At 48.4% G+C, this 26,654-nt stretch overlaps 1 protein-coding gene across 2 annotated transcripts in view; it reads right to left on the bottom strand.

Moving 5' to 3' along the window:
* TppII (Tripeptidyl-peptidase II) overlaps positions 1-26,654 on the bottom strand; it is a 96,267-nt gene that overhangs the window by 42,086 nt on the left and 27,527 nt on the right. For both annotated transcript variants that reach the window (XM_089546554.1, XM_089546555.1), the window contains exons 6-10: positions 25,348-25,445; positions 25,203-25,268; positions 23,304-23,532; positions 14,183-14,313; positions 12,777-12,876 (exon numbers count right to left, since the gene is read on the bottom strand). In XM_089546554.1, coding sequence (XP_089402680.1) covers positions 12,777-12,876; positions 14,183-14,313; positions 23,304-23,532; positions 25,203-25,268; positions 25,348-25,445 — 624 coding nt within the window. The remainder of the gene's footprint in view (positions 1-12,776; positions 12,877-14,182; positions 14,314-23,303; positions 23,533-25,202; positions 25,269-25,347; positions 25,446-26,654) is intronic.

Genomic DNA, 26,654 nt, shown 5'->3' with positions numbered 1-26,654 from the left:
ATTAACCCGCATTTGTTCTCTCACCCAGTCCCCCCGCTTCTGATCTCTTAACGTTACACCTATCATTTTCCTTTCCATAGCTGCCTGCGTTGTCCTTAACACAAGCTCAACCCTCCTTGTTAGCCTCCACGTTTCTGCCCCATAGGTGAGTACTGGTGAGATACAGCTGTTGTATACTTTTCTCTTGAGGGATATTGGTAAGCTGCCATTGATGATCTGAGAGACAAGACATACAAGAGCCTTACTGATCGAACAACGTTGTTTTGGAGCAGCCACCATATTCTCCACTGTACAATCCTCACTCTTTTTTTCTGGATTTCTCATAGGTGTGACTCATATATGGTAGAAAATGGCACGCCACTGCGTGCCATCTTTTGCTGTTCGCAGCAACTGTGTTTAATAAGAAAACTGACATAAGAGAAAAAAGAACAGAGTTGTAGCCTTCTGATCGGCTTCCTCGGCGACCAAGCTACGGCTGCGCAGTGTGTGTGCTCCTGAGATCTATCTGTGCATGCGCAGGTATAGCTTCCTGCAGAAACAGTTTATGGCAGTGGAATCATGCTATGTTAAAATCGTGTTTTTTAATATGTCCTAGTAGCACGGACAGAGTCAAAATCTCTCAACAATCCAGGGTTTCCAAATTCATTACCAAGTTTCCAAATTCTCAGAGCTTTCCAGGCTTTGTCTGAATGCATTTGTAAAATTCCCTGACACAGTACTTTCTTTTACGTGAAAATGGGCTGACAGAATGCCGCCTGATGCTATCAATCTCCAGTAAGCATGTTAAAAAACAGAAAAATTGATTTAATCCTATTTGAATAGTAAGGAGCAGAGTTTATTTCATTTAAAAAGAAAACAGAAGGGAGAGATTAGTAAAATGCTTAACAAATCCATTATCTTCGAAAAAAATTCTAAAACCAACTGCAAATCGAATCGAACATTTTCAAATATGAACTAAAAGAAGGATGCATGTCGAAACAAATATTTACATGAGATATTTTTATCTACTGAAAGTAACTACACTAGTATGGGATCCAATCTTTAGTGTCAGACGTGAGATTTTCTCTCAGCAATTACAGTACAGTCTCTTCGTACAAACTGCAGATTATTGAGATCTAAGTTGGTTTGTAGGACTGAAAAAGCGACAAATCAAAACGGAACACTAGAAAGTCAACCTCAACGGTTCTGACACACTTTCAGTTTGTGCACAATGCCTCAGTGCTTTGGGAGTATATTTTCGTTAGTATGAGGGACAATGGCATCTCGGCATCAACGAACACTCGAGCTCAAGCTCCCTCACAGAAACGGTGGCACGCTTCCTTTCCCGTTCCTTCCTCAGTGCACCAGCCCTTTCTGTGCTCCAGTTCCCCCGTGTGTTTGCTCCACGGACCATTTGGAGCATCCTCTTGGTCAGCTGACAACTGCTCCAGCCGACAACACGGTGTCATAGACGATTCATTGCTAACAGAAAATCACCGCTCGAAAGACATTTCCGTGCGAAACAATCACCTTCACAAATGTGATTGTTTGAACCACAGATGCCTGCCCAAAGGGCATCCAGCCGATATGTGCTCCTGTCAAAATTTTTTAATGCCGCTTACGCTATGGTGCATACATGCTTGTCGGACCGCATAGCCCAATCAGCTTCTGTTCCGGTCATCCTTGGTGCACCATTATAACTTCAGAGTGCATCAGTTAGACGCCTTTCCCCGAGATTGGGAATCAGTGCGCACACGGGATCCAGAGATGACGATCCTAAGGATAGCCAAATCTGAAAGTTTCGGGGCCTTTCAGAGCACACTCTTCGTTGCAAAGCCAAGATCAACCTTGGGCGTCGCAACAACGTTTGCAGTCAGGTCCATGTCCACCTTCATCAACTTCAACAGACTCTCCGCTGCCATAATCACATCTTGCTTTACTATTCAACTCAATAGTTATCCGAGAAGGTTCTCCAAAGCTGCGCCAAGAAATGAAAGCATAGACAAATTGGTGTGGAACTGAGCCAGGAATTGCTGCAGTTCCTCCGCAATGCCAAGAATAAAGGTTAGCTTTGAAGTCAGCAGAGGATCGCCAATGGCTATTTTGACCACGCAGTTACTGGCGAGGGTTGGTCGGCTGTACACTTTTAGGTACAGCAGAATATCAATAGCTCTTGAAATTACGCGAACATTTTCAAGCCACTATACAGAGCAAAACTTCAAAGGGTAAAAGTTGCGGTTATGCATGCGTATTCAGCGTGTTGGGCAGGTACACATCTGAACAAGTTGTACAAAGCCCGAAGAAGTTCCACGAGTTGCCACCCTGTTCCCATGTGTCCAGTTTTAATAGCACCATTCACAACATGAAGGCCACAACTTCCAACTTGGAGAACACGACGGCTGTTGCTGGATTTACAAAGTTCTTGCTTGATCTCACGGAGAAATTTCATGTTTACGTTTGGCCCATCCATTGGTATCCGGAGAATTTTTGTCATGAGAGTTCATCTGCGGCACTTTCAAAAACAGACACTAATTCTTCAGCTCGCATGCGCCCCGGAAAGCATGATGTCAGATAGCGCATTTTCACGCTCTGCTCTGAATCGGACCAAAAGTGAACCAACACGTCCATTTGCTCTTTTCGTGCAAACGATTCGTGAAACTCCACGATGAGGTGGGAGGCTTTGCTCACTTCTGACCCAAGGTTCTCCTTGAAGATAGGTGCGAGGCCCCAGAAAACAGTATATCCTACCTTGCCTATGCCAAGCTGCATTTTCTTGGCTGTAGCTGATGATGGGAACATCAAAGAGAACACAGAAGCCAATGCCGCGGCAGCGCAGAGTGGTGTGTGCGTCGTCTCAACAGCAATGAGACACCACATCACTCAAGCATTTATGACCTCTAAGTCATGCTGAAAGATATCCTTTGCTGCATGCTTGGGTTGGACATCCGCCGCCATAGTTGAAACACGTAGAGGCTGCGCAGAAACTGACTGCAATGACCCGGCATTGGTCACAACGATGGCCAGCGGTGCCAAAAATGAAACTACAGAGACTGCCTCGGCTCCGGTAATGGTGAGTCAGTGCTTCTTACTTTCAGCTTGACTTGTCATCATTCTTCTTCCCATGTTTCTGAGCGAAAACTGCTTCTGCATAGCGCACAGTGCGCCGCGTTCGCATTACTTTTGACGGGCCGAGTCCAGGCTCCAAGCTTCCAACGTTTCAGATTCGTCCAGTCCTGGACAAAAGTACCCTTGAAAGCAGTCATGCTTGATAAGTTGCACAAAGCTTGCCTGCGGTCATTAAAACTATGTCGGTTCAGAACAGCACAGCCAAGTACCGACAAAATTCGTTTCTTTGCCAGTGTCGGCAGATAGCGATAAGGGGCGAAACTGCATCCTCCCTCTACCAAAGCTGCGCCGCCTGCATTGCATGAGTGCACCCCTTGCGGCAAAAATGGACGCTTCCATTGAGGCAGTGTACAAGGAGGAAGAGTTCATTTGGGACTTGCATTGCTCCCATTGGAAAACGGAAGCGTCACAAGTTCTCGCACCATTTTCTGCTGCCTTGTTGGAACTGCCTACTGGAAAACACAAGAAAACGAGGGGAGGCCGCTGGCCGTCGAACAGCACACGTGCTTCCTGCAGTTCACACGTGCTCTGCCGTCGGCAACAGCTCCGGGGAAGTGTCCACTTTTGACAGGCTTTGAAATTAAAGGTGCCGCTGGCACCACAACGCTTTTTTGCCGCCTTGCTGGGATGGCCCACTTGACAGCACAACGCAAAAGGCAGGCGGTCACTGAGGAGAGGACACATAACGCTGTATTGTACAATCCGTGCAATGCCAGTCCTCTTTGTTTACACGAGCCAGCATTATTGCGACTTTACTTCCCTTTAAGTAGAACTACAGCTAATTTTGCCTGACATAGGCTAAAATTCTCTGAGTTTTTCCAGATTACCCAAATTCCCAGAGAATGTCCAGTTTTCACGGTTTTCCCAGTTGGTAGACACCCTGCAACCTGACTGAACATGGTAGCGGCAAAAAGCATGCGCCGCATCCAGTCCAGTCTCGGGAAGCTTCCATTTCAGCGTCGTATGGCTTCGCATGCGTCGTGCGCTGTTCTTGCTCAACATGATGTTGCGTGGTCACAGCGGAGATGCCTTCCCGCAGCCACCACCAGGCGGCACTGCCAACCGATAAGGCGTTTTAACTAGTCTTCACTAGAAAAAGGCGGAAGAAAATATTCCTAAAACCAGATCCGCAGGGATACACGAAATTCCAATTAAGCTGATTAATGAACTTGGCCCAAGAAGCAAGGAAACGCTGATAAAAGCATTGGAGACAGTCATAACAAATAGACAAATTCCGCACAGCTGGAGACAGAGTGAAATGAATTTGATTCACAAAAGGAAAGGAGATAAGATGAAGGTAAAATCCTTCCGTCCCATAACGATAATACAGGCTGGCAATGCAGGCGGTGAAATTAAAAAAGCAGTCATGGGTAGAAGGTAATCGGATACTCGGAGAACTTCAGAATGGGTTCAGAAGGGGTAGGTGCTTAGATGATAGCCTGTTCGTGCTTACCCAATGCATAGAAATAGCTAAGGCGGAAAACAGACCTCTGTTTGTAGCCTTCCTGAACATAAGCGATGCATACGACAACGTGAACAGGGAACTCCTGTGGAGCATATTAAAAGATGTAGGTATAGGTTATGAGGTAACTGATTTTCTACAGGAAATCTATCAAGATAATAAAGTTGAAATTACATGGGAAGGGATAAAAAGTACCACAACTATGGGGGTGCACAAAGGATTAAGGCAAGGTTGTCCTCTATCACCGCTGCTCTTCATACTTTATGTGACAAATATGGAAAGAAGGCTACAAGAAAGTAAACTAGGTTATAATCTGTCGTACAGATTAGGCGAAAATGTAGTTGAGTAGCGGCTCCCGGGTTTAATGTATGCGGACGATATTGTACTGTTAGCAGATAACCCGGAAGATTTACAAACTTTGGTTAATTGCTGTGGAGATGGAGACGCTGTAGGTTTTAGCACAACTAAGTCAGGTGCGATGATTTTCAACGATACAACTGATCAGGTGCTTACAATACAAGGCCACGAAATACCCAGAGTGGCCGAATACAAATACCTCGGAATATGGCTAAACGAACGGCAGATATATATGGAAAGGAATTACCAATTTCGTAGGGCAAAAGGGCGAAGAGACGCCGGGATAAGGAAACATAAAGCACTAGGGGAATACAACAAATATGAAGTACTGAGAGGAATTTGGAAAGGAATAATGGTGCCGGGGCTTACTTTCGGGAATGCAGTTCTGTGCTTAAGGGCAGAAGTTCAGTCGAGATTAGACGTAAATCAGAGAGCTGTTGGAAGATTAGCACTAGGTGCCCACGGCAAAGCCACAAACGAGGCAGTACAAGGGGATATGGGCTGGGCATCGTTCGAAGCTCGGGAAGCTAAGAGTAAAATACTTCTTGAAGAATGCCTGAGGAAATTGGACGATAACAGGTGGGCAGCTTAGTTATCTATATACTTATACAGAAACAGTGTCGACACACAGTGGCCGAAAAGAACTAGGAAACTAACCAGTAAGTATGCCAGACATGAGGATAGAGAAAGGAAGAGAATTAAATGACAAGTTACAAAACGCGGAACGTAAAAATTGGATTAATTTAATGAAAAAGAAACATAGCGTAGAACAATATAGACACTGGAAAAGGCAGATAAGGAAGGAATCATTCTATGATAACTCAAGAGGCAGTGCCCCACTCTTTGAAGCTAGATCAGGGTGTCAGAACACACAGCTACAAAAACAAATTTAAACAAGAAGACGACACATGAGCTGTATGTGGTAAATCTATACAAAAGATTAAACATCTCATACTCGAATGTGATAGCATCCATCCAGATGTCGATGCAGGCACAGTCACTCTCCTTGAGACCGTAGGGTTTAGAGTTAGCAAGTGGCAAAAAGCGATTGGAAGATTGGTGGCTCAAAAACAGAAAGGTGACATAAGGTTAGAAGTGTACGAGTGAAAATGTAATGAAAGAAATGGCATAATTTTAGACCAACTGGTAACACCATTATATAAATATAAAAAAAAGCCGAGCATGGTGGCAAACTCAAAGTCTTGACAACGTCACCCATGACGCAGTCCTGATGGCACTAAACCGTCTAAGCAGCGGCAAGAAGATCACGTTAGTGCCTTCCTAAGGGACCGATCAGCGGCCACCAGAGGAGAGCTGATGATATCACGGTGTGGTCAAGCGAGGGACCTCTTGGGGGAAAAAAATGACCAACTCCAAAAGCCATGACCTGCATTACCCAGCACGCAAGGGAATGCGGTCCCTCCTGCTCACCAGAAAACTCCGAAGTTACATGCATCTACTCACGTAGATACGACAAGGAGAACCTCCGACTCAACATTCATCCTGATGGACAGGAGATACCCGAAATAGCAACATTAATGGATCCTGGGCATGTGGCTACAATTCAACCACAGAGTGGACCACATGCTCAGACTCCTCTCCTACTCTACAGGCCAAGTGACTCGGATGATCACCCGAGTAGCCAACAGAAGAGGAGGTTTCAAGGAGGAGGGAATGGTCTGACCGATAAGAGTGCTAGTAGTCAGCAGAGCCCTACACAGCCTGCCGTGACAAATCCTTACATCCCAAGGGTTCAAGCGGGTAGAAGCCATGCTGCGGAAGACATAAGATGGCGCTGGGTCTAGCACTGAGAACATCTACTGCTAAATTAATGGACCTTGGAGTCTCCAACACACGGCTAGAGAATCAGAAAGCACTTCTCAACGCTCAGAAAGAACAACTTCTACGTACGACCACAGGCAGAGCCTTACCCAGACAACTAGGCTACCCTGACCAGAGACGAAGGACGTGCCGGATGACATCGGATCGACCTACCCAGTCCTGTCCATCCCTAAGTGCATGCACCCACAACTGCACGGAGGGAAGCAAGGGTGTTAGAGCAGTAGTGCATCACTGGCAAAAAAGAATCCATCCTCGCAGACGCACAGCCATGGTGGCAGAGGTAATCAACTACACTCACAAGGAGCCAGCCAGCGTCGCCAAGAGGGGTTGTACTGCAGCAGAGGACAGACTGCTCTCACAGGCACAAAGGCAACAGAAGAGTCCTGGCAATCATCTCAGACTCACAGACTGCTTCCCGGGAGGCAGAATTGGGACAAATGCCCTCCCCATTCTAAGCCAAGCTGGCTCAAGCAAAGGAAAACATTCCATCATGGGGGCGACGGGACACACCGGCCTGGCCGGGAACCATGCAGTGGACACCATCGCTCAAGGACATACTGACCGAGAGACAGCTGATGCGTAGGGATTCGAGCCAGTAGCCAGACGTATGGCGACATGCTGGAGGATCTGTCCCCATAGCCAAGACTGTGAGCTGGAGACAGCTCCAAACAAACACATATCCATGCGTATTTATTCTAAACAAGATACACCCCAATACATACAGGCATGCATGCCCATGCTGTGGAGAGAGAGCCACACTAGACTCCACCCCATGGGGATACAAACAAAATCCAGCAGCCCGTCATACACAATGTCAGGCCAGAGCAGTGGGAGGTAGCGTTGTCCAGCTGGGAACCTGGAGATGAGCTTTCACTGGTAGAACGAGCCCGCAGGGCTCCTGGACTATACTCCAATTCATACATAGCAGTCAACGCAGCGAAGGCTGCGGCGCCTGTTCGCGCTCCTCATCCACATCGTAACGTAGTGCATCGAAAGTGAAAAAAGTAATGAACTTAAAATTAAAGTAAATGTTGGTCGAAATTGAAGTATAATAATAAAAGTGTTTTATTTTGCAGAAAGATTGCTTTTTTTTTATGTTCTTCAAAACAGAGTGCCTTAGTTTTCTGGTTTTTTTCCGGCTCCTCCTGTATCAGGTTTTCGCAGCTAGGCCGGTCGGTGATGTCATCTGCTTTCGTCTTTCGGTTTCCGAGTATGCGAAAATGGCACCGCTATCTCCTACTCGCTTGTTTTCTCGCCCACTGCAGCTTCAAAAACATCTCCTGCTCGCCTATTCTCCAAGCTGAAGTCTCCGAAAATTTCGAAAGACTGCAAGCAGGTGATTGTCAACGTTTACTCTAGCGTAAGGAAGCGCTTCCCGGAGAAGACCGTGGGTGAAGTTCTCGAAACTGTGGGCGAGATGACCGGGGTGAGCCCTCGGAGAGTTGCGAGGTTCAAGAAAGAACGTCTCTCTACTGGAATAGGATCACCGCAACAACGACCTAGCAAGGTGACAATATCTAGCTCTTGCAGTGTTAAATATGACAGCTTTGCACTCAACGCCATCCGACTCAAGTTACATCGTATGTATGCCATACACTACACTGCCTTTTCCCTTCGAAACAAGCAAACAGCGCTGTGTTTTTCGAAGTAGGTATTAGAGTTTGACAGTTTGAGTTTCTACCTAATTAATCTTAAAAAAAAATGAATTAAAAAAAACAGCCAAGCCAGGAGTCGAACCTTGGCCCCTTATAAAATGAACAGACAGGTGCGCGCTTCATACCACTCAGCCACGATGCGAGGCGGACGGATACATTGCGCTTGTTTTTTGCAGCAGACTACTTTCGTACCTTTGGCAGCGTTGACTGCTATGTATGAAACGGAGTATAGGGACTCCACTCCCTAGCAGCAGTGTATAAACGTTTTGTCCCTCTCTCTCTCTTGGGTGCCAACCATGTGTAGAGTGCTTGTGAGTCTTCATAGAAACGGTGGGTGGGTGAGCTGCTGCCCTCTGCTTCTGCAAATTCAATGTGGCCTTGGCTTTTAGCGCACTCCATGACGTGACCTAGCTGGCCAACTTCACCTGGATCTCACAACATTGCTTCAATGAATGTAAAGTAGAGAGCGTGGAGGGTTATGGTAGACGAGTGGAGGACGGTGCGTCTGGAGGGTTCTTGAACAGCTCTCAGATTGAAGTGTAGTGCCTCTGACATTTGGGAAGCCTGCCTCAACAAAGTGCTGACTTCAACTAGCTTCCTATTGCAAGACAGGCACCCCGTCTTTGCTTCATCCCTGTCTGTGTTGCAATTTTGGCTGTCACCAATTACCAACTAGCCTGCTCAACCACGCTAGCTAGAGAGAAAGTGCAGAAAATATTCTTTGTGCGTCATTCAATCAATCTGTCTGCAGGGCAAAGTGGTGGAACACTTGCATATGTAGTTTGGCCCAGCTGAAATGAACATCCGTGTCAATACGCGCGCTTACCAACTGCTCGTCAAGAATGTTTACTGGTTTTTGTGACAACACTGTTAGAGGACACAGAGCGCAGGTTTCGCAAAGTCAGCCCTGCGTTGCTCACTTACGTCTATAGACAGCTTGCGCTTTCTCAGGGCAGTGCATGTAAGTGGAGCCAGCAGTGGGGCATGCTGTTGAACAGGCATAGCGTGATGTTCGGGCTTGAACTGCTTTACCGGCATATCCACCACCAGAAGAGTGAAAATAATAAAGAACTGCACGTGGAAGATGGAACTGTTTAGATACTGATTATTTCAATATCTACAATTAGTACACGAGGAAAATTCCCAGAAACTGTAGGCTGCCACAGCACAGCAGTAGGAAAAGTTGCAGCAGCGCCATCTTGCGGCACCCATGTGAAAACGGGGCGCCTGTGTGCAGTCATTTGTGATACTACGGTATATTCTAGTTCACTTTATTTGTGGCCATACCTCAGAAGAATCATGAGAGCTCACTCAGACTCACTCACAAAAGTTTGGACTCTCTCAACCTGACATTCACAGAGGCCTCATTATTATTTAATGACTAACTAGTCATAATTGGTTAATGACTAAGTCATGACTAATTAGTTGATGACTGTGTAATGACTTGTTAGTCATGACTAATTAGTTGATGACTAATTAGTTGATGACTGGGCAATGAATAACAAGCCATGACTGTTTAATGACTAACTAGTCATAACTAACCAGCCATGACTAGTCATGACTAACCAGTCATGACTTCACTCAAACTCATTTAAACTCACAACTAGGTAACTTGGGCTCACTGAGACTCAACGGTCATTGGTCAACCACCCAGAGCAACTCACGTCTTAGACTCGCGACTCACCTAGGCTCACTCACTCATTTCAACTCGCGACTCATCTGGACTCACCTGGGCTCACTCATTCCGACTAGTGACTCATCTGGGCTCACTCATTCGGGCTCACTCGCACAATTCAACTCATGACTCAACCAGGTTCACCTTGACTAAGAACTATAAGCTCATACATTGGACAGAAAATTGAAAATTGATTGGTTTTGTGCTTGGTTTTGCTTGGCTTTTGTTAACTTTGCTTGGCTTTACAAGTGAAAACTATGACATCAGAAGCACACGTCATCCCTGACATCCACTTCATTTCATTTCATTTCATTTTAATACCTTAAAGACCCACTGGGGGTATTACATAAGGGGTGGGTACAAACAGTCAAATGAACAAGTGTTATGTTGAAAAATGGTTGGTAACAGCTTCGGCGAATGTTGATGGGCATGAGATGGTAGCGATGTCATTGGAGAGGTCGTTCCAGTCCACAGAAACACAGTGAAAAAAAGAAGCGGCACAGGTAACAGTACGGGCACGGGGGCAAAACATTTGGAAAGGATGACGAATGTGGTGGGATATGCCGGCTGGTGGGGCAATGTAGGGAGCGCAGCGCAGCGAACTATGGAAAACACATCACGAAACTAAAGAACAAAGTTCAAGTCAAACTCAAAGGTCATATGACCGCTGGTGAGTGGTTATGCTAGTTGGTCATTAGTTATACCTTACCCCGCACTACACTTTGAAATAAACCTTGAGGTACCCCAACATTTATTTGTAGGTTTTCTGAGTGTTCTCCACTGACGTTTATGATCTCGTATTTTAAAGACAACTTCTGATGAGACATGATGCAACACCTCAAATTCCACAGCAGCCAAGCTTATAAAGAAAACCTTGAATATCATGGCTATGGCAGAATGACTAAGTCCTAGATTGATCTTGCTAGGCTTTGAAGGTGATAGCAACGAATCAACGCCAAATCAGAAGTTGTATCTCGCGTCGTAAAGCTTTCACTCTAAACACAGTGATGCAATGAGCTCTTAATTGCAGCTAGCCTGTAGCCAGACCTGGCTCAGAGGCCTAAAGGCCTGCAGCTGCCCCTCGTGGGAAGTAACGGTCTAAGGCCACAGCATGTGTTCTGCAACCAATTAAAAAACAGCAGCCGCAATAGAGAAAGCCACAGCTAATGTCCAATGTGACCAAGCACGGCAACTAACCAACTTTTCAAGCCTTTTAGTTATGTTCCAGAGTGCAGCAGCCACGAAAATTGCATACCACAAAACAACGAAATTGCTCCACATCATCATTTCGACCAAAAGCATATTCAGTATTATGAGTGCACAGGAAAGTCTCATTTAATACCGTTACAAACTCGTGCCTAATCGGCGTCATGGATTCATTTGGAATGGCGTGATTGTTCAGGCTCACATCAAGGACTTATTTGATTCGATAAGCTCACACTCTACCAGACTGGCGAGGAAGACTCAGATCAAAGACTGAAGATGAGCCCACTCTCACTGTGACTCACATCGTTATCTTAACGTATGCCCGGACTCACGACTCAGATCGTGAACGGACCATGGGTCCGGGCTTGTTCACGACTCAGATCATGAATATGAGTACGGACTCACTCACAACTCATATCACAATCTGAATGCAAGTCCGAGCTCACTCACAACTCAGATCATGATCTTAAATGAGCCTAAGTGAGCCCGAGTGAGTCGACTCATGAGTGAATTCGCCAACTTATGACTGTGGCTTTCATGTGCTGCTTGCTTTCTGTCATGAGCTGCTGCCAAGCGTTGCAATTTCAGCACGATGGGCAAGCTACAGGCTGGCTTTAAATTGAAAGTCAAAGAGGAAATGTCCGGCGGGCGGGCCAATAAGGCACCGCTCATGACTGTGCTTGGCAGAATCTTGTGCACGTGGAACTCTGTCTTTAACATCGTGCAGTATGAAGGCGAGTGGCATCTCAAACAGTTTGGATGGCACAACTCCTTATGGGATGAGCACGCACCGGAGCCCAGCGCCAGCTCAGAGTGAGTTGGAAGAAAAATGCCACTCATTCCCCGATTTGTGTGCTGCTTTCATTTGATAAAAAAAAAAAAAAAATTCTTTTTTGAACATCACGTACAAGGCCTGCATCCTAGTCCTCAAATCTGCATCGTGTTTATAGCAAGGGCACACAAGCAATGCAGCGAAAATTAGCTTCGCTCTCTCAGGCTCTTCTCTCTGGCAGCCGAACACAGCACCCTGGGAGCAACTCCCACAAAAGCAATGGGTGGACACTTGCTCATAACCCAGATGGATGTCCTGGATCCCCTAGAGGAACTTCTCGTATGGTCCTAGCCAGTGTTGCTGTTTTAGCAGCCATCAATATCAGCAAGTGCTCATCCCTCTGAGATCAAAGGCACTGCCCGGCATGGCTAGCTGGCACTCTGGTGTGCTCACACTCGTGTGGAGGGCTGGCAGTGCGACTGCCAGCTCCAATAGAATGCCTTTCCCCTCTTACAACGTTAACTGAAATAAAAATGTCAGAATATTACATTTAACTTCTTCAAAAAAACATCAGGCTCACATGACCTTTCTTGAACACCAATGACACAACAGCCAGCAAGCACAGTTGAAAAAAAAAAAAGACTGGTGTCAGCCAGCTGTTGGGTTCCCATCCGGGGGATATATTTGAATGAGTAGACTTACGAGGGTCCCCGGGAGGTCCAGGTGTAGCCCAGGCCAGGCATCTTCTCCCGAAGAGAGTACTCGGCCACCATCATGTCCGGAGAAACGTACGCTCCAACCGCTGGCAGGAAGAGGGGGGGAGGGCACTCAGTGCACCACTACCCACAGCCATATTAAGTGCGCACACCATGGCCTAACATGGCACAGGCGGTGCCACCTTCATCGCACCGTGGCACTCGCCACAAGGAAGAAGGCAAGGGAGCAAATGCAGCTTAATGACATCCTAGTTGAAATCAAGAGGAAGAAGTGGACCTGGGCAGGGCATGTAATGCGAAGGCAAGATAACCGCTGGTCCTTAAGGGTGACGGAGTGGATTACTGGATTCCAGGGGAAGGGAAGCTCATCAGTGAGTGATAGAAAGTTATGCGGGTGGTTGAGATTAAGAGGTTTGCGGGGATAAGATGGCCACAGCTGGCACACGACAGTGTTAATCGAAGAGATATGGGAGCGGCCTTTGTCCTGCAGTGGATGCAGTACAGAGTAATTCAATTCTAACAATGCTGCCATCATCATCATCAGCAGCAGCAGCAGCAGCCTGACTACGCCCACTCCAGGGCACTAGTCACACCCTCAACCACAACGATGGAAATCTGAACCCAGTCTACGCACGCTCGCTGCGCCCTCTTTTCAAGCATATTTAATGCCACTCAGCCCCTTGCTTCATTTCAATATTAACAAGGCTCCCATACGGGAGCCGAAACGTCTTGTTGTTTTTTTGTTTTTTCTTTTGGTCGGCGTCCCCTTCTTCACCGTCATAAAACTTCTAAATCTCATCAGCCCACCTAACTTTCTGCCACCCTCTGCTATGCTAGCCTTCTCTTGGAATCCACTCCGTTACCCTTAAGGACCAGCGGTTATCTTGCCTTCGCATTACATGCCCTGCCCAAGCCCATTTCTTCCTCTTGATTTCAACTAGGATGTCATTAAACCGCGTCTGTTCCCTCACCCACTCCGCCCGCTTCCGATCCCTTAACGTCACACCTATCGTTCTTCTTTCCATAGCTCGCTGCGCTGTCCTTAAGTTGAACCCCTTTCGCTATCCTCCCAGTTTCTGCCCCATAGGTGGGTGCCGGTAGGATACAGCTGTTGTATACTTTTCTCTCAAGGGATATTGGTAAACTGCCATTGATGATCTGAGAGAACTTGCCATATGTGCTCCACCCCATTCTTATCCTCCTAGTTATTTCCCTCTCATGATCTGGATCAGTGATCACTGCTTGCTCTAAGTAGAAGTATTCCCTTACTGCTTCCAGCACCCCGCTAGAAATTGCGAACTGCTATTGACTCATTGGCAGTGGCGTAGGACAGGGCGCTCGCGCTGGTAAGCAGCCTTGCAAGGAAGGAAGCAGCTTCGCACAAGCACTCACGGATCACAGACGAGGTGGGCATGGTGCTCGGTGCGTTGACAGTCGACAGTGCTGGCCCATGGTTGCCCGCACTGTTGAGCATTATCACCCCATGCCGGTCAATCACCTCGTGTATCAGGTCCAGCAGCCGCCTGCATCACATGCAAATCCACCCCACAATCAGTGGGGTCCAACAACAGTTCGTCTCATCCCCTCACGAATGGCATCACCTTGTGTCTGGCACTCTGCTTTAGCCAGACGCTACTTCTGCAACAGGAGCACAGCATCCCTCTGGAACCACGCCCATCGTTTGTGGAAATCTGGCGACGCTATCAACACTTTGAGGGTCAACAATGGCGTAAAAGCTCACCACGCAGTTCAGCAGCAATGCACATTGATACAGTAATCCCTCGTTATAACGAAGTCAGCGGGACGGCGAAAAAATTCGTTATAAGCGATAATTCGATATAAGTGACCGCTCGAAAAAAAACTAAAATAGTCGAGATTTAATTGCGCCACAACTGCGAGAAAGTCAAAATACGATGTATTCAGTGAAGCAAAACTTTATTCAAGTGAAAAGAAGGCAGTGAGTTTTGCCTGTTTCATGTTCATACCGGGCGCGAGCAACCCCTGCTCTAACTTGCCCAAGCATTGCAAGAGGCCGCGGTCGCCGCCCGTGCACTCAACCTTATTTCGCAGGAGGCGTAGATACTCGCGCATTTGCACCATAGTCGGCACTTCACGTGGCTCTTCGTCCGCCGACTCTTCGTCCTCGTCGGGACCACCAAGAGTTTCAATTATATCCGCATCCGTCGCTGGGGCAACCACGGGAGCAGCAGCATCAGCCAACGCGAATGTCACAAAGTCTCCTTCTACCTCTTGGCCAGAAAGTTCATAAACGGCCTCGTAAAGATCACTGCAAGTCCGGTCATCGTCAGGTTGGTCATCCTCAGGCTGGTCATCGTCAGGGCCGCTGACGACGGCGCGGGAAAAGCCGGCATGTGCAAAACAGTTCGCGACCTTCGAAGGTGCGAGCTCTTTCCAGGATAAGTTCAGCAAGTGGATCGCACCAAGCAAATCGATGTTGTAGCTCTTGCTGGCATCATATGCTGTGAGCATGCGCTGCAAAAAAGCCTTGCGGTACAGCTTCCGGGTGGTCTCCATGATGCCCTGGTCCATCGGTTGCAGTACCGCGGTTGTATTGGCAGGCAAAAATTCTACAGTGATTGCCGTCAGGTTTTCGATCTTCCCGTGGCTCGGGCAATTGTCAACTATAAACAGCACTTGCCGATTCTTTGCGCGGAACCGTCTATCCATAAGGCGCACGTAGTCTTCGAAAATAGCTGCAGTCATCCAAGCCCGCTTGTTGTTCCTATAGATGCACTCCTTAGGAATCGCTGCATTTCGGAAGCACCGCGGTTTCTCTGCCTTCCCCAGTATTAACAAGGGAAGCTTGTCTTCGCCTGTTGCATTGGCACCAAAGAGCACCGTGACACGCTCCTTACTCTGTTTTCCTCCGGATGAGGATGCGCCAGGGGTAGTGAACGTGCGATTCGGTAGCATCTTGTAGAAAGATGCTGCCTCATCTAGATTGTAGACGTCTTTGTCTGCATACTTTTCAAGTTGAGCTTGGAGCCGATGTTGGCGCCATACGTCTACAGTGTCACGGTTCACGGCTGCGCTTTCGCCGACGATCGACTTCGAGGTCACGGCGTGTCGTTTCTTGAACCGTTCCAGCCAGCCATTGCTGCACTTGGAATCTGTATGGCCCATTTGAAGGGCGAGAGCTTCGGCTTTTGCGGTAAGAGCAGGTCCATGTACGGGGAGATTTGCACTCCTGGCGTTCTTGAGCCACTGTAGAAGTGCACCTTCCACTTCCGGATATTTCGAATCGCGATTCCTCTTTCTCTTCGCAGAGAAGCTCTTTTCAAAGCCATCCAGCACAGCTTCCTTGTTTTTCAACACAGTTGACAAAGTAGAAGGCGGTATGCCAAATTCCTTCGCAATGCCGGTTTTCTGCCGGCCGCCTTTTTCCACTTCTTTTATCAGCAAAACTTTCTGCTCCAAAGTCAGACACTTTCGCCCGGAGACTGACGGAGCCATTTATGATTGAATACCACAAAAGCACACGTGAGGCACGCTCAACTAATCACACGGCCTACAGCCGGGATCCAAACGCACGCGGCGGGCGACGCAGAAGGCAGAGCGCGCTACGTCGTAGCTAGCAGCGAGGAGACGAGTGAGCGGAGAACTGGCGTGCGAGAAGCTAGCAGACCGAAGAGCGAAAGAAGAGGGAAGAGAAAGAGCATTGACCTTGGAAAGAGCGTTGAGGCGCCGGTTGCGGGAAGAAAGAGGAAGTGAAACGGCTTGCCTACTCAGTGTAGGGGGTGTTCGTCCACTGGTGGCTGAGCCGCCCGCTGCCTGCGTGTCGACAGAAAGGAAGTGGGATGGGGAGGAAAGAGCACTGGGAGAGCGGACACAAATGCGCAGCTGCCTGCCTAGCCAGCAGTGTGACATTGAGGGGGGAAGGCGGGGGGGGGGGGGGGGGGGGGGGGGGGCAGTCGCCACTTTTGTAGGGGGGTGCGCGGGTTACGAAAGACTGATGTTGAATTCCAATGGCAGATCGGGATCAAGTTTTTCTGCTCGGTTTGGATCAGTCGTATTCCAATGGTAAAATGGGAGCGCGAGTTGTATGTTCCAATGGCAGATCGGGATCAGGCGTAAATCCCGGATCGCTCCGTGGAGCAGCAATACTTGATCCGCCGAAATCGGCAGATTTGACCGGAACCTCGCGTGACGTTTTTTTTTTTTTCTGCCGCGTCTGCTTCCGGTCGCGACCGGCAGCAGACGCTTCGTTCCTTTCGTCGCACGTGGTGAGCCGGGCGAGCCGGGCACTTTCCAGTCAACAGTGGACGGCAATGATCTTGCTTCGAGCCGTGCGGCACTAATTTTGCTTCATGGAAGTGACAGTTCCGACTCGGGCACTGAAAGCTCAGAGTCCAGCAGTGAAGATTCGTCTGAAACGGACAGCGAGTGTGAAGCTGCCGGCCTGTATATGCCTGCCGCCGGCGTCAGAAAAATGCGCTAATATTCTTTGTTTGCGTTCATAACAAGCCCTGGAGTAGAGGAATGTAACAAATGAATCATTTTTGAGGATCGTTGGCCAATACCGAGTTGCTGGTAGAAGTGATAACTGCGATACAAGCACATTTCTTCCTGACGCCCAGTGCGGCTGGCCTGCTGTCTGCTAGCTCCGCTGCTGGAGGCGTCGCAGAAATCGATCATGTCTTTATTTTATTATGAGACGAGGAACACAGTAAAACGGTGACGCGAGTAGCACCTTTACTACAGCGCTGGCCAGTTCCGAAGGGCCCTCAGCTGCGGCATCGATGAAAAACATTTAGGCTTAGCGACGACTACGGCAGCCAGGGAGAAACGTTGTCCGGGGGGCAGCGCAGTTCGTCGCTCTGCGTGTCCGCGGGCGGCGTCGTTGCCGAAAGCCCGACTGTCTCGCTGATTGGTTCAGCGGCTTGCGTCTCGCAGTCGCAAGGCTGGAAAATCGAACAGCGAGTGACTTGCCTGCGCGTCGTCCGCCACTTCTTTCGTGAACGGTAGGGACAGGCTCACTGGCTCTCCGAAGACCGCGGCCGCGTACTCGCGTGTTCACGGAGGGTGGACCATCCTGTACATACGCTTTGGTTTTGGCTTTACATTCCGGCCTTCGTACTACCTCCTTTTTGTTTCGCCCAGACGGCGTCTGTCAACGCAGAGATCGCGCCTCGCGCAACTCCTGTCGGACTCGAACACGAAGCTAGCAGGGCGTCCGCTCCGGCGGCGCGCCTAGTTTCACGGCTCGCCGCTGCGGCGCTGGCGTCGTGCTCCCGATTTTAGCTCCCGAGAGAGCACTCGCATTCCAATCGCAAAATGGGAGGTGGCGAAGCTACGCGCTCCGACGCGCTCCGTACGCGATCCTACGGAGCGGTCTCGATCTGCCATTGGAATTCAGCATGAGAGTGTCGCGCTGGAATGCGCGCTGGAATGCATGCGCAAAAGGTTGCTGCCACGGCGGCGATGCCTCCGCTCGGCGGCGGCGGTGCCTCCGCTCGCCACTTCGCTCTAAGCGTGTCAAGCCCTTCGTGCGCTTCGAGTAATGCGGCTTAAAATGCATGCCTTTGGGTCGGGACCGGAAGAAATTTCGAATAAAGCGATATTTCGAGTAAAGCGATTTCGTTATAACGAGGGATTACTGTATAAGGAACACTGCTTTTGCTGCGCACTGCAGCCAAACACTGCGAAAATTGTGTGTGATTTTGCTGCGCACTGCTGCCAAACACTGCAAAAATTGCATGTGATTTTGCTGCGCACTGCTGCCAAACACTGCGAATATTGTGTGTGATTTTGCTGCGCACTGCTGCCAAGCGCTGCAAAAATTGTGTGATTTTGCTGTGCACTGCTGCCAAACACTGCGAAAATTGTGTGCAATTTTGCTGCGTACTGCTGCCAAACACTGCGCAAATTGCATGTGATTCTGCTGCGCACTGCTGCCAAGCGCTGCAAAAATTGTGTGTGATTTTGCTGTGCACTGCTGCCAAGCACTGCGAAAATTGTGTGTGATTTTGCTGCGCACTGCTGCCAAACACTGCGAATATTGTGTGTGAATTTGCTGCGCACTGCTGCCAAACACTGCGAATATTGTGTGTGATTTTGCTGCGCACTGCTGCCAAGCGCTGCAAAAATTGTGTGTGATTTTGCTGTGCACTGCTGCCAAGCACTGCGAAAATTGTGTGATTTTGCTGCGCACTGCTGCCAAACACTGCGAAAATCGTGTGATTTTGCTGCACACTGCTGCCAAGCACTGCTAAAATTGTGTGATCTTGCTGCGCACTGCTGCCAAACACTGCGAATATTGTGTGTGAGTTTGCTATGCACTGCTGCCAAGCGCTGCAAAAATTGTGTGTGATTTTGCTGCGCACTGCTGCCAAGCGCTGCAAAAATTGTGTGATTTTGCTGTGCACTGCTGCCAAGCACTGCGAAAATTGTGTGATTTTGCTGCGCACTGCTGCCAAACACTGCGAAAATCGTGTGATTTTGCTGCGCACTGCTGCCAAGCACTGCTAAAATTGTGTGATCTTGCTGCGCACTGCTGCCAAACACTGCGAATATTGTGTGTGAGTTTGCTACGCACTGCTGCCAAGCGCTGCAAAAATTGTGTGTGATTTTGCTGTGCACTGCTGCCAAGCACTGCAAAAATTGTGTGTGATTTTGCTGCGCACTGCTGCCAAACACTGCGAAACTTGTGTGTGATTTTGCTGCGCACTGCTGCCAAGCGCTGCAAAAATTGTGCGTGATTTTGCTGTGCACTGCTGCCAAGCACTGCGAAAATTGTGTGTGATTTTGCTGCGCACTGCTGCCAAACACTGCAAAAATTGCATGTGATTTTGCTACGCACTGCTGCCAAACACTGCAAAAATTGTGTGTGATTTTGCTGCGCACTGCTGCCAAACACTGCGAAACTTGTGTGTGATTTTGCTGCGCACTGCTGCCAAGCGCTGCAAAAATTGTGTGTGATTTTTCTGTGCACTGCTGCCAAGCACTGCGAAAATTGTGATTTTGCTGCGCACTGCTGCCAAACACTGGGAAAATTGCATGTGATTTTGCTGCGCACTGCTGCCAAGCGCTGCAAAAATTGTGTGTGATTTTGCTGTGCACTGCTGCCAAGCACTGTGAAAATTGTGTGTGATTTTGCTGCGCACTGCTGCCAAACACTGCGAATATTGTGTGTGATTTTGCTGTGCACTGCTGCCAAACACTGCGAAAATTGTGCATGATTTTGCTGTGCACTGCTGCCAAGCACTGCGAAAATTGTGTGATCTTGCTGCGCACTGCTGCCAAACACTGCGAAAATTGCATGTGATTTTGCTGCGCACTGCTGCCAAGCGCTGCAAAAATTGTGTGTGATTTTGCTGTGCACTGCTGCCAAGCACTGCGAAAATTGTGTGTGATTTTGCTGCGCACTGCTGCCAAACACTGCGAATATTGTGTGTGATTTTGCTGTGCACTGCTGCCAAACACTGCAAAAATTGTGTGATTTTGCTGCGCACTGCTGCCAAGCAATGCGAAAATTGTGTGTGATTTTGCTGTGCACTGCTGCCAAGCACTGCGAAAATTGTGTGTGATTTTGCTGCGCACTGCTGCCAAACACTGCGAAAATTGCATGTGATTTTGCTGCGCACTGCTGCCAAACACTGCGAAAATTGCATGTGATTTTGCTGCGCACTGCTGCCAAGCGCTGCAAAAATTTTGTGTGATTTTGCTGTGCACTGCTGCCAAGCACTGTGAAAATTGTGTGTGATTTTGCTGCGCACTGCTGCCAAACACTGCGAATATTGTGTGTGATTTTGCTGTGCACTGCTGCCAAACACTGCGAAAATTGTGTGTGATTTTGCTGTGCACTGCTGCCAAGCACTGCGAAAATTGTGTGATCTTGCTGCGCACTGCTGCCAAACACTGCGAAAATTGCAGGTGATTTTGCTGCGCACTGCTGCCAAGCGCTGCAAAAATTGTGTGTGATTTTGCTGCGCACTGCTGCCAAACACTGCGAATATTGTGTGTGATTTTGCTGTGCACTGCTGCCAAACACTGCGAAAATTGTGTGTGATTTTGCTGCGCACTGCTGCCAAGCAATGCGAAAATTTTGTGTGATTTTGCTGTGCACTGCTGCCAAACACTGCGAAAATTGTGTGATTTTGCTGCGCACTGCTGCCAAACACTATGCAAATTGTGTGTGATTTTGCTGCGCACTGCTCCCAAACACTGCGCAAATTGTGTGTCATGTGTTAATATGATGCCAGAGGGCATAAAAAATGCTCAAGAAGACACTGGAAAAGTACCCACAGATATAACTGGAATGCATGAGTTGGCGAAAGCATTTCAGAGTTTTAAATGCGACTGCAGGGCAGGAATGTGAAAGCATTTCATTCTGCACAGGTGTTTGCATGGAAGTGAAAAACCACAGCAGATGAAATAAAGCAGCAAAGAATTGTTACAAGCAAACCAACACCTCAAACAGACTAGCACATAAATGTAACGATCTAGAACAGCATCAATGACAAAACAACTTGGAAGTGAAAGTGTTCCCTCAGGGAACAATCCTATCACCATAGCTCAGAAATAGGCCAATGTTGGTGAGACAGCCGACACTGCTGATACTGACAATGTGCTCGGGTTCACAAGCAGAATGCAAAACATGGTTGTGCAGTTTGTGCGAAGAAACAAGCAAAATCACATTCTGAACAAATGTGGAAACAAGAGAATAGATATCGCCGTGTTGTTTGTCTACAAACATCTGATTCAGGCAAATAATAGAGTAACGCTTGCTGCTGCTGCTGCACTCAAGATTAAAAAGAAGGAAAGCGGTTGCAAGCTTCTCAGAGCAGAGGACAGCTACGTAGACGATAATAACCAGAGCAACACACGTCTCTCCTAAAGTAACCCAGGACTGTTGTTCTGAGCCAGCAGATCACAAAAAACTGCAGGAGTTTTCTTTTGCCTCCCAGCAGAGGCCAATACACAACTAAAATTACAAATTTCTCAACTCGGACTCTGCTGATATGAATAAGAAATCTTGTAACATTTTATCAGTGAATGTTTCCTAGAAATACACTGAAATTTCTCCACGTGGTCAAAATTTCCGGAGCCCTTCACTACGGCGTCTCTCGTAGCCTGATTAACACCTCTTTTTTGGCTAGTTGGTGCATACTTGAATTAGAGAAAAAATAGCACAAACCATGCACACTACGAGAAAGAAACGAGGACGAGACACAAGAGATACTTGTCCCCCCCCAAAGATATGCAAGACTGATACTACGGCACTTCCTTTCCTCAAAAACCAATTTACCAGCATGCGGGAAGAAGAATGTGCCTCCGTGCGCCGAGGACAAGCGAGATTGAGGAGGCATAATATATTGCCAAGACAGGAGGATGTGTCAGGGAATCATCTGTTCGGGGAAAGAATTTGCATTTTTGGGTAGTAATGGCAAATCATTTTTTCTCCGTCTTGTTCCTTGACATTTTTTTCCCAACTGCTATTTATTCTCAGTGCGGATATAAATCCGCTTTTGTTGCTGTAAGCACTTGTTGTGTGCGGCATTTCTTCCGTGTGCTCGTCTTTTTGCACTTTAGTATCTATTACAAAAGGCAAAATCTGCTGTCATGACATTTAATGATGAAGGCAGTGAGCACAGGACACAGGAGATTATGCTAGAGGTAGTGGTTAAGTAAAAGTTTCTTAGGGTGTGGATAATTAACGGTGCTGAATATCGAATGGAGCATGAAAGATATGCAATGGCAAAAGGTAGCAGGAATGCAGCTGTTACAAAGAAGAGCGCATTACTTAATTACAATAAGTACGAAGTGGCAAGAGGAATTCGAAAAGGGGAGGTGGCTCCTAGTCCGACTTTCGACAATGCAGTCCGACCCATGAGATCAGAGGTTCAAGCAAAGTTATGCTGTGTCATCCTATCTTGCTCAGTCCGTATCTTAAGGGTGCGTTGTTTTTTCCAAATATGTAATAATGTGATCAGTACACGAGATAAACTAAGGAGAAGAAAGCAGATGGTCGTCCACCTAGTTCACAACAGGTGTCATGTGGGAGAGCTCACTTGCTGAACTTTGCACTAGGCCAATCCTAACAGTGTCCTAATGCGATCCGTCCACGCAATAAACAACGAAGAAGAAAGCGAAGAGGTGGCACTTGTATTGTCTTCTCGGCACTTTAAACTCAATTTTTGAATAATCTGCCCAGATATTGTGTTTCTGCCATGATCGAATTTATGAGTCATTATCATCATCCTCCTGACAACACCCAGTGCAGAACAAAGGCACAAGAACACAGTGCAGAACAATTCGATTTGTACGCAAAAGATTTGAATATTTGCAGATTCCTAAATATAGTTGCTGCTATTCCGCTTACGCTGCTGTTCCGATAAAGGCTGCTATTCCGCTAACGTAGACATGTGTATTCCAACAGTTCTGAAGTCATCCATGTTTTTGTGAAATAAAGGGTACAAATATACACACACAAATTTTCCCTCCCGGTGTGCCCCCCCCCGCACACACTGTGGGCAGCCCCCACACGACTCACCCTCCCACCCAGTGGGTGTGCTCCCCGTAGCTCATGTTGATCAGGTGGCAGCCCTGGCGGAGGAGGCGCACCAGGGCGCGCACCAGGGCGGTGCCGGTCTCCATGGAGCCCAGCCGCAGGTCCCCAATGGCCACGCTCACCAGCTGCACCCCGGGGGCCACGCCATTGCGCTCGGGCGACTCCGGGAAGCAGGCCGCCGCAATGCACGCCACGTGGGTGCCATGCGTCGCTGGAACAGTTTAGTTTAGTTTAGTTTATGGGGTTTAACGTCCCAAAGCGACTCTGGCTATGAGGGACGCCGTCGTGAAGGGCTCCGGAAATTTCGACCACCTGGAGTTCTTGAACGTGCACTGACATCGCACAGTACACCACGGGCCTCTAATACAATCGAGAGTTCACACATAGTCGTAGGAGAACAAGCTAATTCTGCTCTAGTGCAGCACAATACACTTCACATGCACCATGCAAGGCGCGCAACGGTGTGGCAGGTATGTACCGTATTTACTCGCGTAATAGGCGCACTCGCATAATAGGCGCACCCTTAGTTAGGGCGCGAAAAATCAGATTTTTTTATTTCCGCGCATAATAGGCGCACCCCGAACTTGGCACTGTGATCAGTACTGTATTTACACGATTGCAAGCTGACGCCTCGCCACCCCCCGCTTCCCAATCTTTATTTTAACAAAGTTTTTGCTGAACTGACAACTAGTCCCTACTAGTGCTGCTGCCGTCGCAGCTGCTGCGGACCCACAGCACGTACAACGACATCACGTAGAACAGCCGCACACAGTTTTCAGGGATGCTCACTTTAAACGTCTGTTTGGAAAGCTTCATCTCCAGCCGGAAACGTTCCCGACTTAGGCCCACGAAAACCTCGGCGCTTGGAGTCGCGTGCGAAAATTTAGGGACGCCGCAGTCGCAACTGCCGCAATTCTCGGCCACATCGTATTTTCTGACCTGCCGCACGCTTGCCGCGTTTGAGAGCAAACTCCCAGCCATGTAGCTGTTAAGCTGCTTGCCTGTCGTGCTAAAACAGCAACGCTCCGCGGCAAAGCCATAAACCACGATAACTATCGCGCAAATCCCGGCACTTGACAGCAACAACAACAAAAAAAAAACGAGCTGGTGATGCTGATGGCGATATAGATAGCGAAAGCTCGCGGCGGAGGAAAACGATGATGATGATGATGAGCTTGGCCTTGGGCGCCGTCCGTGGGCGGCGTCTGGAAGCTCCTGTGCACGTGTGTGGCCTCCGCGATCAAGCGCCCGTTGTGCGCAGCTGGAGCCGATCGCGGAGGCCTCGGCGCGTGCATTACAAAGGCTATTCCCGCGTGTGTCGTGGAAAGTTTCGGTGCGACCCTTACACGGATTTTTTTTTTAACATTTTCTTCGCGAAAACGGGGTGCGGCCCGTACACGAGTGCGTTTACGCGGTGTGTTCAATTTTGCGAGTCGAAAAATTTCCGGAAAATTTACCCCGCGTAATAGGCGCACCCAGAACTTTGAGCCGGATTTTCTGGAAAAAAAGTGCGCCTATTATGCGAGTAAATACGGTAAATACTTCATTCAGGGTTAAAAAATGCATGCAAACAGAAATGGCGAATTCATAGATAGTACTGCTAAGCTTGACGGGCCGCTTAAAGAAATATGAGGGAAAAGAAAATGCCAAGCAGCAACTGCCCCCCCCCCCCCCCCCCCCCCACATTTCAAAGGGGACACCCTAACTTCCACCCATCCCAGCAAAGTGTCCACTGAGAGTTGCTTCCCAACCGGCATGACAAGTGTATGATCTGTCTAGCCATGCGCTAAGATGACCCGGAAGACTGCAATAGTGCAGTGTGAATCTAAGTACCAGAAATCTGTGCAGACCACACAGCAGCCAGAATTGAAAGACACTCACAGCAGTTGCCCACCAGCTCAAGCAGGTTCCCCTCATCGTGGATGTTGACGGCGTAGTTGAGGCAGTCTGGAGGGGAATACAACAGCAGTGAGCTGAGCTACCCAGACTCTCCTTCTCTTGTCAATAATGCGGAGGAGTTACTCGCCTTCCTTGGTGAGGGTGGCGTACTGTAGCGTCTCACTGTAGCTGCCCAGCACAGTGCAGCTGGCCAGGTCCCCCTGCTGTGTGCTGTCCACCACCGCCCTGCATCGTTTGGGAAATTCAGTCGAGACAATTGAGAACATGCAATAGTAGCACAATATTTCAGGACCACCTTCAGAGGTGACTGAGAGCTGAGAGAAACTGCCCCCTCTCTACCACGAAAATGTTCTAAAAACAACAGCTTGGTGCACGGTCGCAAATTGTGCAAGGTTTACGGTTTATGGGGGTTTCATGTCTCAAAGTGATTCAGGGTATGAGGGATGCCCCTGGGGAAGGGGAAAAGGAAAGTAAAAGGAGAGTGAGGGTGCAAGTGGAGGGTGATGATGCCATGAATTGCTGGGAGTGTTGTGGGTTAGAGGAGACTACGCACACACTGGGCAGCACTCATTTCCCGAGATGACGTGTAGCACATCGAGCACATGTCTTCCTTATGCAGCATACACACACACACCACACACGGCTGCAGAGAAGGGTTCTGCACACTCTCACATCCCGGCACAAACGGGTGTGCACTCACATCGCGCACTGTTGCTGAAAAAGCTGAAAGTACACAGACACATGTCCCGGCACAAACGCGTAAGCACATGTATGGTCTGCACTGTATACACGCACAGCACAGCCCACACATGGAAATCTAGGCCTATTCCACTGAAAAACCTGAGAACAGCCTTCACTGCAGACCAGCCGTTAGTAAGTTTCGCCCTGGCATCTAGGGTAGTTTGCTCAGAGAGAGGGTGTCCGTCCAGCTGACTGAGAGCATTTTCCAAGGCCCTCCCCGCACCAGTGTAGTTTGCAATTCATATGATGCATTGTCTCTGGATGGCTGCAATTCAAGCAATTCGGGCTTGCTTCAACACCAGTCTTGTGCAGGTAGCTTTCAGTGCATGCTACACCAAACTGCAACTGATGAAGCTTGACGTCGCATAACATCTGATGGTGGGCGAAGTCACCAACCAGCATCAAGCTGAGAGACGAGGCCCTGCTGGTGGTTCACATCGTTCCAGTGCATTGAATGAGCCGGTAAGGGTGCTGCGTCACTCCTTGACTTGGATGGAAGAACGATCAGCATGAGCCAGCTCTCACTTCCCGCTATACTGCAGTGGTTGGGTGGCATCCACTGAAGCCTGATGGTGTGGCAGCACTGGAACGCCTCAGCTAGCAAAAGTGCAATTTGCAGTTAGCTGCTCGCACGTCCAGGGTTCATGAAAGTTTTTATGATCAGCGATGTGACTCTTGAGTTGCAGAATATAG

This window comes from Amblyomma mixtum, chromosome 5, assembly GCF_055824585.1.
Source record: "Amblyomma mixtum isolate Tamu chromosome 5, ASM5582458v1, whole genome shotgun sequence".
NCBI lineage: Eukaryota > Metazoa > Arthropoda > Arachnida > Ixodida > Ixodidae > Amblyomma > Amblyomma mixtum.
The sequence above is the reverse complement of the archived record's forward strand: the minus strand, read 5'-3'. Positions and strand labels throughout refer to the sequence as shown.